At 36.9% G+C, this 13,120-nt stretch overlaps 1 protein-coding gene and 1 pseudogene across 1 annotated transcript; both read right to left on the bottom strand.

Annotated features, from left to right (window-relative positions):
- Positions 1-1,133: 1,133 nt before the first annotated feature.
- Positions 1,134-7,781, bottom strand: LOC126589111 (cytosolic enolase 3-like; annotated as a pseudogene).
- Positions 7,782-10,494: 2,713 nt separating this feature from the next.
- Positions 10,495-12,329, bottom strand: LOC126589124 (uncharacterized). The gene is made up of 3 exons (XM_050254346.1): positions 11,724-12,329; positions 10,932-11,639; positions 10,495-10,754 (listed from the first exon to the last, which is right to left on the bottom strand). Exons 1-3 carry the CDS (start codon positions 12,327-12,329, stop codon positions 10,674-10,676), a joined length of 1,395 nt encoding a protein of 464 aa, XP_050110303.1. The 3' UTR covers positions 10,495-10,673.
- Positions 12,330-13,120: the final 791 nt, after the last annotated feature.

The raw sequence follows: 13,120 nt of genomic DNA on the forward strand, positions 1-13,120 counted from the left end.
AAAACCAGGTACCAGACGATTGACACGTCATCTCTTGCAATATTGCAACTACGGATTTGGATTCGCTTTGGACCTTGGTGTCCAAAGTTTAGGGATCAAATTATTTGAGTCGTTGATTGGTGTGTAAAAGAAATCAAAGTCATTGGTTGTGTGGTGGGTTAGGAAAATGAGTTAATGGAGACCGGTGAATTGAATTTGTGCGGCTCAGATGAATTGATCTCTAGATTTCGGATATTAAGGTCCGGAGCGAATCCAAATCCTGCAACTACATCCTCCATCAAAAGAGCTGCAGGGAGAAGAATTGTGACAGCTACAGGAGCCATGGACATGAGCAGGTTCATAGAATTGCAGAGTAATCAACGGTTGTTAATTGTCCACGCAAGTGATAACTAATACTTGCAAGATTTGTTTTTCATGTTAAAAATGTGAAAGTCAAATTAATTTTTGGTAACAGCAAGTGGTCTTTTATTACAGTGGTAGAAAAAGTTGGAATTCTTACATGACGGTGTGAGTTTGAATTCCAATAGTGATCTAACATCTAATCTAACAAAATTTATTTTTTGACAAAAAAAAAAAATTGTGGTAACAGGCAATTGCAAATTAATTAATTTTGTGCATTTTCTTGTTTTATTTCAACTGACGGTACGAGGAAGTAATGTCTGTCAACTAATTTTGTCAGACTTAATTTTGATTTATTTCACCTTAGTCACATGCGATCAAGGGCTCATTTGACACTTAATAGAAAAGTTAAAATGCACTTCCAGACAATATTTTCTTTTTTTCCAAAAGCATTCACGTATAAGACTACTTCGACGCATGCATGCGACCATTATCAAAGTGCTAATTTCGCTTAATTTTTTTCCTTTTAAAAATACGGGGTGGAGCACACAGTTCTAAATTGGAAATGAATTGACCAGGAAAGTACCAGCTATTTATCTTCCAAAATCCTGGGGCAAGCTAGAACTCCAGAAAATTTACTCAAAAATATTTTTTCTTTCTGCAATGTGTATCTGAAAATTTAATTAGGCGAACCGCCCATGTCTAGAACACCTTAGCAAACTTAATTACACATTCCAGACTGCTCTCCACTCTAGTCATAGAGAAAACAAAAGAAGAAAACACTCTGATAACAAAATAATGAAGCAGAAGAACGATCGGTGATTGGTGACCGGTGGACCATGTTGCTGAATATTTGTGACGTTGAGAGTATAAGCCCTGGACTTTAGATGAAGAATATAAGGAGAAGAGAATTGTGAGGAGGAAACCTGAGAAAAAATGATCAGGGTGATTGTCTCCACTCTTCACCAGCATAAAATGCGTTGTCCCCAAGTTCTTCCTCAATTTGAAGCAACTGCAATAAAACTTGGCCCATCAGTTTCAAATCATGTGTTCGTTTATACCCAGACATATGGCTGCATAGTAGAAATTAAGAAAATAAAAGGAAGACCATTGAAAGAAAACTGCTTTAGTTATTATGAAGGATTTTATATTTTGTTACCTGCTTAAAGCGGGAGCCTTGTGCACTGGGTACGACGACGACGGAATAAAAAGAGGAGAAAAAGGATGAAATTTTCCAGGAAGTTTTGACTCTTGAGTTGTATATAATGCAGACAAATATTTCTGTTGCATCGACGCTTGTCCTTGGACGATTCCAATTGCAATTACTTGTTTCTGTAGCATAAGCTATCGAAAAGGGAACTCCGCATAGGGATATAGAATATCAAGTATGGAACTGTATAAAAGTTTACCTGGTTATACTTGGCCTGCAAGGAGCACCAGCTTTGATCTGACCAGTTGAGAGACCAACAGCTAAGTCGGCTATGAAGGAATCTTCAGTTTCACCACATCTATGAGACATGACCACTCCCCAGTGGGCATCCTTTGCCAGCTTCATCACTTCAATGGTCTCGGTCACTGTTCCAATCTGGTTTATCTGATTTTGAATTGTAAAATTATCAGTTGCCTCTACCTTATCTCTCATCCCCAAAAAAGCCATAACAGTAAATATCAGTATTAAAAATATCTCAAAACCGTTAAATACCTTTATGAGTAGAGCATTGCAGGTGGACTCATCTATAGCTCTCTTAATACACTTTGGATTTGATGTTATCAAGTCATCTCCAACTACCTGAAAAACCATGTAGTCTTCACGTTAAGGCACTAACTGTATCTCAGGTCTAAAGGAGAAAATACTAGAGGCATCCAATAAAAAACTAACTTTTATATAGGCAGGATTCTAAATTGCTCAGCGACAGTCATAGGCAAGCCAACCGAATTATTCTTATAAGTTACCGACAGACGAGGTTGGATATTTATGATAATATCTAATAAAATTTGCAGTGTACTACGGCCTTAAACATTCACAAGGATGTTAAACAAAAACAGTTACAGGCCCATATCTATCTATTTACTTCCTACATAGTTTTCCGTATGGGGGAACAAAACAAAAACTATCAATCCCTTCTCTGGTCAAAGCTAATTCGGCAAAGAATGAAAGCACCAAGATACTAAATAAATATATCTCACGAACAAAAGAAAAGTAAACAAACCTGACAAATTCCAAGACTATCAATCCGTTCTCTGGTCAAAGCTAATTCGGCAAAGAATGAAAGCACCAAGATACTAAATAAATATATCTCACGAACAAAAGAAAAGTAAACAAACCTGACAAATTCCAAGACTAGAAAAGCGTTTTGTGTGTTCCCAGTCCTCTTTATCAAACGGATCTTCAACTGACACAATTGGGTACTCTGACACCCCAAACACAGCGAAGGAAGGCAGAAAAGGTAAGTCACAGTGCAAAATAGCAAACCAAATGCACAACCATTGAGAAACAGAAAAGGAGAGACTGACTTACCACCACAAAGTTCTATATACATCCCAATCATATCATCAGCCGACTTGAAATTTTGTCCCTTATCCGCTGATTTGTAATCCAGGTCGTACTTTGTACCTGTATTCATGGGGAAAACACAGAAAAGGAAAATATTGTCATTAAATTATACATGAATTCATGTTCTTTTTGAAAAAGAATATAAATTTTAATCATTACTACAAGATAATTTAGCCATGGATTTCCATCAAGAAAAACATAAAATGCAATTATTTTCCCAAATTGCTGTTACAGAAAAAGACCAATTCTCAAGAAAGATCCATCACCTATGCAAAAGTCAGTAGCAGCAACATCAATTGCTAGTTTGATTTGGTCATTATAATCTGTTCTACTTATCGCCTCTTTTACAAGATCCAAGACTTCTTTAATGCTGCCAAGAGATATAGAAATAATTATAAAAATGGCATATCTTCTAATTAGTTGATCAGTTTCTCATAAGGCACAAAGTAACGGCCATTGTAAACAGCTTAAAAAAAACCTAAAACAATGTGTTTTAAGTTTTAACGCATTTTAGGAACATCTAAGATGATTTTCCTCTTCCAAAGACTTTTTTCTCATTTTGGGAAGCCGCCATGGGGATTCATGAGGCAAAGAAATTAAAGAACACTACAGGTCATGCAAAAAAGACTTGCCTCAAGATGTTGGGAGCAAAACCACCATCTTCACCAACATTACATCCATGTGCACCATATTTTTCTGTAATAACAGCCTGCTCTTTTTGTAAACAATAATAGTCATCAACAAAAACAATAATAGTTATCAATAAAACTGAGAGATGCTGCTATGAAAACAAAGTGGGACATAATGGCATCGCCTTGTTCACATGTACAGAGAAAGGTCCTTTTCCAATTTCTTATGCACATGGGATGCTGAGCTATTGACTTGATTATTTAAGCCAAATAAATTCCATGCATACTCCTAGATTTGCCACTTGCGAGCAGCTGTGAAGAGCCATGAAATTTATTTCAAGGATTACCATAATGGCAATGATAAAACTGAAATCAGTACATACTCTGATATTTAACGTTCGGAAAGGCACAAGTCACTTAAAATTTGGATGAAGTTATCATTTTCAGAGCTAATTTTCATTGTCACTAATCTGGGTGAATATTTGTTGAAAATCTGGCATTAAATAAAGCTTTTAGGTCAAATTAATACTTACTAAAATGAGAAAAGTTGCGTTCAGGTCCATTGCAGTTTAAAACACAACAATGTGCTATAACTTTGCCACATAAAATAAGGTGATTGCTTGTAGGAAATGAGTAACTCAACAGGTCTCGTAAAATGGAAAAAGATTTTTTTCTCATCATTAAAAGCAATACACGGAATGTAATCTCCAAAGTCAACAGTTGAGATGAAAAGTACCTTCAGGTGATGATAGGTTTCAGATCCCATTTGCAATGCCTCCTCAAACTTGCTAGCTCCAATTGGGAGAATCATAATTTCCTAAAAATTTCAAGTCAAGTTTAATTATAAGGACATGCACACAAAAATTTGAAGCGTTCATGCTAAAAAAATCTATATTGAGATCTACGTAAGCAGCTTCAGCAGGCATATAAAAAATTGTTATAGGAGGAACCAAGGAGAGCATTAAGCAGTTGTTACTGACACAATCAATTCATAGAGAAGTATTTCACCAGTGAATTCGATTGTAGTTTCCCAATAGCGAATTTCAAATATTTAAAATGTTAAGCTCATTTTTAGTAAAATGCCATACTTTCATGATGTCAACACAAGTTACCCACATCAACCAAATGATCCAAATATATTGAAACCCCTCCCCCCACATACATTACAACCGAAATAAAAGAATTGGTAAATACATATCTTTAGATTCAAGCTTACCAGAGCATACCTGAATGGCCAGATTATTCCCAGCACGCTTTCCTCCGCTAATAACAGTAAAAGCAGGGACAGGCAGGGTAAGGTGGTCTTTTCCAGAAAGGTCAGCAATATGTTTGTACAGTGGAACCTGATGTTAATCTTGACTCAGACACTTCCGAGAAAAAAGTATACAAATTTTAGCAATACTAATAGAAAAATAGTCATGCCTCCTTTTGAGCAGCTCCAGCTTTGCAAGCAGCAATTGACACAGCCAATATGGCATTTACTCCAAGTTCGCTCTGAAAGATGATTTGATAATAATCATAAATCCAAAATCATAAATAAAAAGTAATATTACAAATGCTTAATAGACTTATCCTTCACAGTTGCAATTATGCAGCGACAGAAATTATGACCGATGTCTATTATTTATATTTTTTTATAGCTAGACAAGGAGGGTCATAGCATACTACCAGACAACATACTAGATAACAGAAATGCAATCTCCTGAAAGCACTGATATATATTAGCAACAAATTCTCAAACAGCTCAATTACTTCAAGTTGCACTGAAAAACGAAAAACGTTACCTTCTTTTCTGTTTTATCGAGGTCCATCATTGCCTTATCAATCTGAGACTGAAGTGTAGGATCCATACCCACCAATGCTTCAGATATTTTCTCATTGACATTCTTAACAGCTTTACTCACACTATTTCCAAGATATAATCCCTTGTTCCCATCTCGCAGTTCAGTAGCCTCGTACCTAGTTTCAACAAATCCCCCCCTTGATAATTGTTCTCGGAATCATATACTTTTGATCGACCTCAAATAGCATTGTCTACTAGAGGCATAACCAATATAGTTACTTAATAGCAATGCTCTTGATCAATGCAATTACAAATCAATTTCTGAGTCATACAAAGCATTTCCACACGCAATTATACAAAAAATGCAATTCAATTGAAACAAAAGGTCTTATGTTTTCGAACAAATAAAATTCTCGGCAGCCAAACAACACACACAAAGAGAGATAGCCACAAAGAGCTTACATTCCAGAAGCATCAGAGCTAGGAGCCGAAGCACGAAACATTCCTTTGTTAGTGTGGAGGTCGACTTCAACGGTAGTAATTCCTCTGCTATCGAGGATCTGTCGAGCTTTGACCTTCGTTATCACTGAAGGAACCGCTTTCTTCATATGATTCGACTGCGTAATTAAATTCAAGAACAAAGAAAAACAACAAAGTCATTTCACAGCCCAAACAAAACTAATCAAGAAACTACAATTTCCCTCTCCTTCCAAAAACTTTCCTGCATATTCATTTTCCCAGTAACCAAACAGAATCACAGATGAGAGCGAGAACAGAGATTTACGATGAAGAGGACGGGATCGGAGGCCTTAGCCCTAACGGCGGCATTGACGGCGTCTTCGATTTTCCGAGAGAGCAGGTGGTTATCCAAGTAATCTTGCACCGACATTTCTTCTTCTTTTTCATTTCGGTCGCCGACCGAAACACCGGCGGTTTTCAGTTGGCCCACAATCCGACCTGGTCTGACTGAACCCGTTTGACCTGGCATAACCAAACTAGCCCACGATTCAACCCGTTTTCAGTGTAACTGGCGTACTATTCGACCCGGCCCAACCGAAACTCCACTATGGGACCCAGTCCAGATTCGTAAACCTGATCACGGGAAATGAAAAATCTTTATTTTTAAAAAGTTACCGAAAATTACAAGCTAAAAAAAGGAAAAATCCTCGTCGGATATTTTTTTGGAAATTTTAGGGATCTCGTGATTGTGATCATTTATAGTACATTGTACGGTCAGTTTTCGTTAGGTAATATTTATATTTAATTTTAAATTTTAAAATGATTTCTGATCATATGATATACGATGAACGATTACGATTACGGAATGCCTAAGATTCCCAGGAAAATGATCCAATGATGATCCTTTTACCTTAAAAAAAAAAAAAAAAATCATATTTAAGCATCTGTCATCTTTCGATTTGCTCAATTAAAAAAACAGTTGTTCAGCCGAGACATCAAGCTAATTTTGTTTTTAGAATTTACTTCCATAGATCAAAATCTGTTTATCATAAATGCCATATAATGAGGAAATTTGGAAGTTTTCTACGTGGCTCATTATTTAGTGCCACTAGTTCAATATTTCACATCATCGTCTTATATTTTCGAAAGATATATTTTAGTTCTACTCCAGTACAAAAATCTCAGATCGTAAGCCCGATACATTGGGTTGGTCTGGTTCGGGTTGGACCGCCCAGTTCGTGTTGGACCTCAGTTGGGGTTGGACCGCCCGATTCCGATTGTACCGTTCGGTTCGGTCTGAATCTCCAGGTTGCTTTCGTAGCCTTTCCAACTCAAGTTATTAAGTTCTTAGGGGTTTTTTTTTTACATCTAGTGCCCTAAAGCCTTGTGATTTGAAAGTCATTGACCTAAAGCTCATTATATGAGTTGGATTGAAAGCGTAAGGGAATTGGCACTGCATGATCTGTTATTGAAAGAGAGAAAAAAAAAAGAGGGATTACTCATATCAGGCCAAACAACTCAACATTACGAGTACATTTATCCTAAAAACAACATGGAATTTGAAGATCGAACCTGTTCATATAAATCTTCTGAATCGTAGTAATGGACGAAGGTGATGAAAACACAAATACTTGAGAGAAGTCAGCTGAAGGTGAAAAAGTATGGAAATATATCATTAGTGATTAGTTGCTTAATTAGGAAGACACCTACATCTGAGGCGAAATGAGATGGAACGTATAACAAAAATAATATCATCTCTCGAAGCAGTTAATTATGGCAGAGACAGAGTAACAATTAAGAATTAATTTTCGGGTCAGCATTACCATAACACATAACAAGCAGGTTGAACCAGTCCAGACAGATCAACACTGCAAGTATAATTAAAATTTAAAAACATGGAATTCAAATATATTACCTTTTTGTGTAAAACTGTGAAGCTCAAGTAATGGGTGAAGGTAATGAGAAGACGAAGACTTATAAAACAGGCTCAGCTTAAAGCCATACACAAGGGGGTGCAGATGTTATGGTCCAGCATTTTGGCTTTTGCTTTTGCTTTTGAAAAGCTAATGAGGTGTTAATAGCATCTCTAAGGAAGATATCGAAGACAAAAACTTGTACGGATTCCACCATAAAATCAATTGGTAATATAGGGAGTAACCCAACTTATTTAAAACTCATGCAAGGTCCCTCATTCCATTAATGTGGGATTCATTTTCAACGGAAACAGAAGCGTCACCATCCTGCATTAGATAACCAAGCTTTAGCTTTTGAAAAGAAGTGAGGATCACTTGGTCACCATCTTTACCATTATGACTTAGCTAGGAAGAAATTTACGGTTTCATCACCTGCAGATTCATTACTTAGCTAGGAAGAAATTTATGGTTTCGTCGTACCTGCAGGTTTGAAGCTCTGAAAATAAGTATAGCATGATGACTTTAACTCCAGCTCACCAGGTGTTAACAGATTCTCCAAAGGAGACAGCAAGGCAACCTAATGAGTTTGCTCAAACTATAGTTCAATTTTGGTTAAATTGGGTGCAAGGGCCTCTAATTAGTCTTTTTGTAAGAGAGATTGATGCATCTGATAGCTAACAGTGACTACAACTGATAAGTTCACTAGCAGTCAAGCATTGATATCCCTAGCACTAACATAAGAAAATATTTCTTCATCCTCACTCATCATATCTCCAAACACTAGAGGATCAATAAATATATGATGGTTAGTATTATTTTTTACTTATTTACACACACGAAAAACATTTTTGTGCCTTTTGATTTAGTATTAATCTTTATAGACACAATTGTTCGTGTTTTAGAGCAAAAGAGATGTCAAAAGCTTCGAACCTGATTCTCTTTATAAAGATACATTTTGGGACGTCTTAAGCTTTAAAAAGATACATTTTGAGCATATTTTGAGGAAGGTTGCATTTGAGGATTTGTTGGGGACGTCTTAAACTTTAAAAAATACATTTTGGGACGAAATTGGAGTTGATTTGATTGGTCAAAAGTCTGATTCTATCTACCATCCGAATTTGACTTTAAATAGAAAACATTTTATTTCTTATTTTATTATTTTACTTATTCTAGATTTATTAGAAAGCCTTGTTTAGTTGGGGATAAGGAATAAAGCACTATAAATATAGTGTATCGTGTATTAGGGTTCTCGACTCATTAATTTGGAGAACTTGACTAGGCTTTGACGATTTGTTTTCTTGTTGCAAGGTGTTTTTTCTCCTTGTTCTTAATAATATTTTAGTTATGAATATGTGTAACTAATTTTTTTTTGCTAGGGGCAAGGCCACCGATGTCACATCCTGGCCCGAGCCCCTACCACATCTAGGGCTCGACTCCACCGTTGCACGATATTATCCACTTTGGGCCCCGACCACGCCCTCACGGTTTTGTTTCTGGGAACTCACACGAGAACTTCCCAGGGGATCACCCATCCTGGGAATGCTCTCGTCCGAACTCGCTTAACTTCAGAGTTCCGATGGAATCCGAAGCCAGTGAGCTCCCAAAAGGTCTTGTGCTAGGTAGAGATGAGAATTTACATATAAGACTTACATGATCCACTCCATTGTGCAATGTGAGATGTTACAATCCACCCCCTTTAAGGGCTCGACGTCCTTGTCGTCACACATACCGGCCCGGGCCCCGACCACATCCCGGGTTCGACTCCACCGTAGCATGATATTGTCCGCTTTGGGCCCTGACCACGCCCTCAAGGTTTTGTTTCTGGGAACTAACATGAGAACTTCCCAGGGGGTCACCCATCCTGGGAATGCTCTTGTCCGAACTTGCTTAACTTCGGAGTTCCAATGGAACCCGAAGCCAGTGAGCTCCCAAAAGACCTCATGCTAGGTAGAGATGAGAATATACATATAAGGCTTACATGATTCACTCTCCTGGACGATGTGGAATGTTACAACCGGCCTTATGTAGTTTCTTTTCAATTCACTTATTATATTACGCATGTATGTTTTGAATTGTTAATTATTGTGTTTAAACTATCTTTGCGTCTTGATGCTTGATCATAGTTAGGATATTTAGAAAAGTAATTTGATGTAATTTTAGTAAGAAGGTTCATGAACTTGACTATGGCTTCTTGTGGTTAATAATTGTAAGTTCACTTAGGGCGAACACCACGTCTAAAGGATTGCATGATTTTTCAAAGGGTTTTTATAAAGGGTAATGAGTCTTTCATGCTCACATTTGATCTGGATATCCGGAGAGATTCCAAGTTTGATATACGTTCTAGATTGTAGGTTCAAGTAGAGCATACTTTAGGAAAACCTAACCTTCAATATACGCGTTGGTAATTTATAAGTAATTGGGAGAACAACGTAGGATTATTAAGATGACCGCAGAACCCTAGTGCATTTTAAATTGATTTTCCAAACCATTTTCTTTTAGTTTATTTTACTTTTGCCGATTTCTTTAAAATTATTTTTAATTAGTTTTTTTAATCATTTCAAGTCACAATTTCAATTTATTTGTTTCAATAATTAATTAAGAATTAGTTTTAAATATAATTTATTTTTAATAATCTCTGGAGGGTGGATGTGGAGCATTTATACTCCAACTACCTTATACTTTTACAAATATTTTTAGGTGGTTTAATCCACATTTTGTGCATGCACCAAAAATCCTATCAACCATAACACTGAGACCACTACGTAGTGTTTTCATTCCATTCTACCAACGGTTTTATTTAGTATACTATTTTCAAAATATAAAACTATTGTCCACTCATGTTGTAATAAAATGAAATTAGTACATTCGAACTTGGCCATACACTCAAACACCAATCCCAAGTTTGCATAATCACGAAAACATTACAGTCCTGTTTGAAACAAAAAAAAAAAAATCATTTCATCCGATCCTCTTCATCTTATATAACCAAGCTCTGGTTATGCTTGATATGGCTTGCTAATGAAGGCATTAGTTAGGGCAGAGTCACTAGCAAAAGAAGCCACCAGAAGATTCAAAGCCTGCAAACAAATAAGGAATATTTCAGGAGTCATCAACAAACTATTTAATTAGCTTCCAAAATTCATTAAAACCATCGAAATCTTTGCCTAATGCCCTGAAGTGCTTAAAAGATCCTGCAAGTTAATACTCAGGATTCTTTTAGTATAGGCAATCGAAAATTATAAATGACTACTCACCTCCTTCTTGCCCATAAGCACAACTCTTTTTTCAGTGTCAGTGAAGGGTACATTCAATTTGTCAAGAACAGACAGCTCAAAAATTGTAGATATCGGTCTTATGACCAGATTGTCAGTTACTGTGAAAAACGCCGGTGCTTTTACAAATCCTCCAGCACTGGAGACGCGATTTGTGGGTTCAATTTTAAACAACTCCGATGAGCTATTAGAAGGGATAAGGAAACTATCGGTAGTTAGCCTGCCGTCGAGATAATAATATGAGGCTACCTCAATCCCTAAAAGACTGTTGTAGCAAAAATCAGGATCCAGCTTCGGATTGACTAGCATTTCCTTGTGATGATTTGACTTCAAGTATTGTGCATCGAGATCTTGGACGCTCCGGTACACTTGATCAATGCATCCCTTCAGAGACCCATCCTGTATCTGCTTTGCTACAAACCCAAGGGGCAGAGTTAGGAAACTGAAAAGTAAATTAACAAAATCCTCCCCGGCTTCTGCGTAGCAAACAATGTTCTTGGATTTGCTAATTATCAGCTTGATAGAAATGTTGTCTTCTTCCGTCAGCACTGTCTCCCCTACTGTTTGAGGATCAATGTGTATGGCTTGATAATTATTTTCATTGCTCAGTTTGGCCACGGGTTTATGCTTCAGCAGAGTTTCGGTCAATGGTGTCTTTGATACTAAGGAGCTTATAAGTAAATTCATAACCTGGGAAAAAAAGCACGTCAGAAATCACCACTGCAATTTTAACGAAAAGTTAATTAAGGCATGCATAAATCAACAATTGAGTACCTCATCAACTCCAATATTCAAATTCAACTCCTCAGTAGTAGTCCTATTGGTGACCCCAAGATTGGTAAATAAAGAAACGATTGATTCGCTAAAAGGGGAGATCAGTTGTAAATCATCGGTAATCAGAAGCCTGGCTCTCTCTTTTACAAAGGCGCTTGCAACATCCACAGAAAATGTAATCTCCCCATATGTGTAACATCCGCAGCCTCCGCACCATGTACCTGGTTTATAACGGAATAACTTTCTAGTGGTCTGGTTCAGGCACCTAGAGCATCCAAAGTACTGTGTTGGCTTGGCATTGTGATCAATTTGCAATACAAGGTTCTTGCAATGAGATTCAGCAGCGTTGCGGGGAAGCAACAACATTTCTCTACATGCATCTGACCGCAACTCACTTACGTCAATTTCCTCCACACTTGAATACAAATTGTTCATGCATCCTATTTCCACTGGTGCTGAATGCTCACGACCAAGCTTGATTATTGTTCCTAAGGGGATTGTCAAGAAACTTACAAGAACATCGATAAAAGCATTGCCGGACTCTATGAAGATAATTTTGTTGCTCCCCTTATCCACCAAAGCCTTCAAGTTTATCTTATTCTCCATAGTCGGACTAGGTATGAATAGTTAAGAGGTTGCCTTTTTTACCCTTCTCTGCAGAATTTCAGTAAGTGGCAACCTATTTCCTGCGGAACATGAAAGGAGCAAGTGAGAAATCAAAATTGGCAGTATTAAGTTTCATAAGTAGGCAGAGATTACACGGATAACAAACACGATTCATATCTAAAAAACCCGAATGCAGAATATAATTGTAAAATATATTCCACCTACAACTGATGAGTGATTAGATGGAACGTTTAACAAAAAATAATATGATCTCAAAGAAGCAGTTATGGCAGAGACAGTATAACAATGAATAATTAAATTCCAGATCAGTATTAACATAATACATATCAAGCAGATTGAACAAGTCCAGACGGATCAAAACTGCAAGTACAATTAAAATTGAAAGACATGGAATTCAAATATAAAACCTTTTTGTGTAAAACTGCGAAGCTGAAGTAATGGGTGAAGGTAATGAGAAGACAGAGACTTATAAAGCAGGCTCAGCTTAAAGTAATACACAAGTGCGAGACGATTGCAAGGGGGTGCATATGTTATGGCCCAGCATTTTAGCTTTTGCTATTGAAAAGCTAATGAGGTGTTAATTGCATCTCTAAAGAATATATCGAAGACAAAAACCTGTACGGAAGTTGTATAGTGACAAATAAAGTTAAGGTCTCACCATAAAACCAATTGAGAATATGGAAAGTAACCCAACTTACATATAAACTCATGCAAGGTCCCTTCTCAAATCAATATGGGATTTATTTTCAACAGAAATAGAAAAAGCGTTG

This window comes from Malus sylvestris, chromosome 11 (assembly GCF_916048215.2).
Source record: "Malus sylvestris chromosome 11, drMalSylv7.2, whole genome shotgun sequence".
Taxonomy (NCBI): domain Eukaryota; kingdom Viridiplantae; phylum Streptophyta; class Magnoliopsida; order Rosales; family Rosaceae; genus Malus; species Malus sylvestris.

Coding starts and splice junctions, on each gene's coding strand:
- LOC126589124 (XM_050254346.1), bottom strand. CDS start 12,329: ATGGAGAATAAGATAAACTTGAAGGCTTTGGTGGATAAGGGGAGCAAC. Junction 11,640..11,723: donor TGAATATTGGAGTTGATGAG/GTACTCAATTGT, acceptor TTTTTTTCCCAG/GTTATGAATTTACTTATAAG. Junction 10,755..10,931: donor TGCTTATGGGCAAGAAGGAG/GTGAGTAGTCAT, acceptor ATTTGTTTGCAG/GCTTTGAATCTTCTGGTGGC.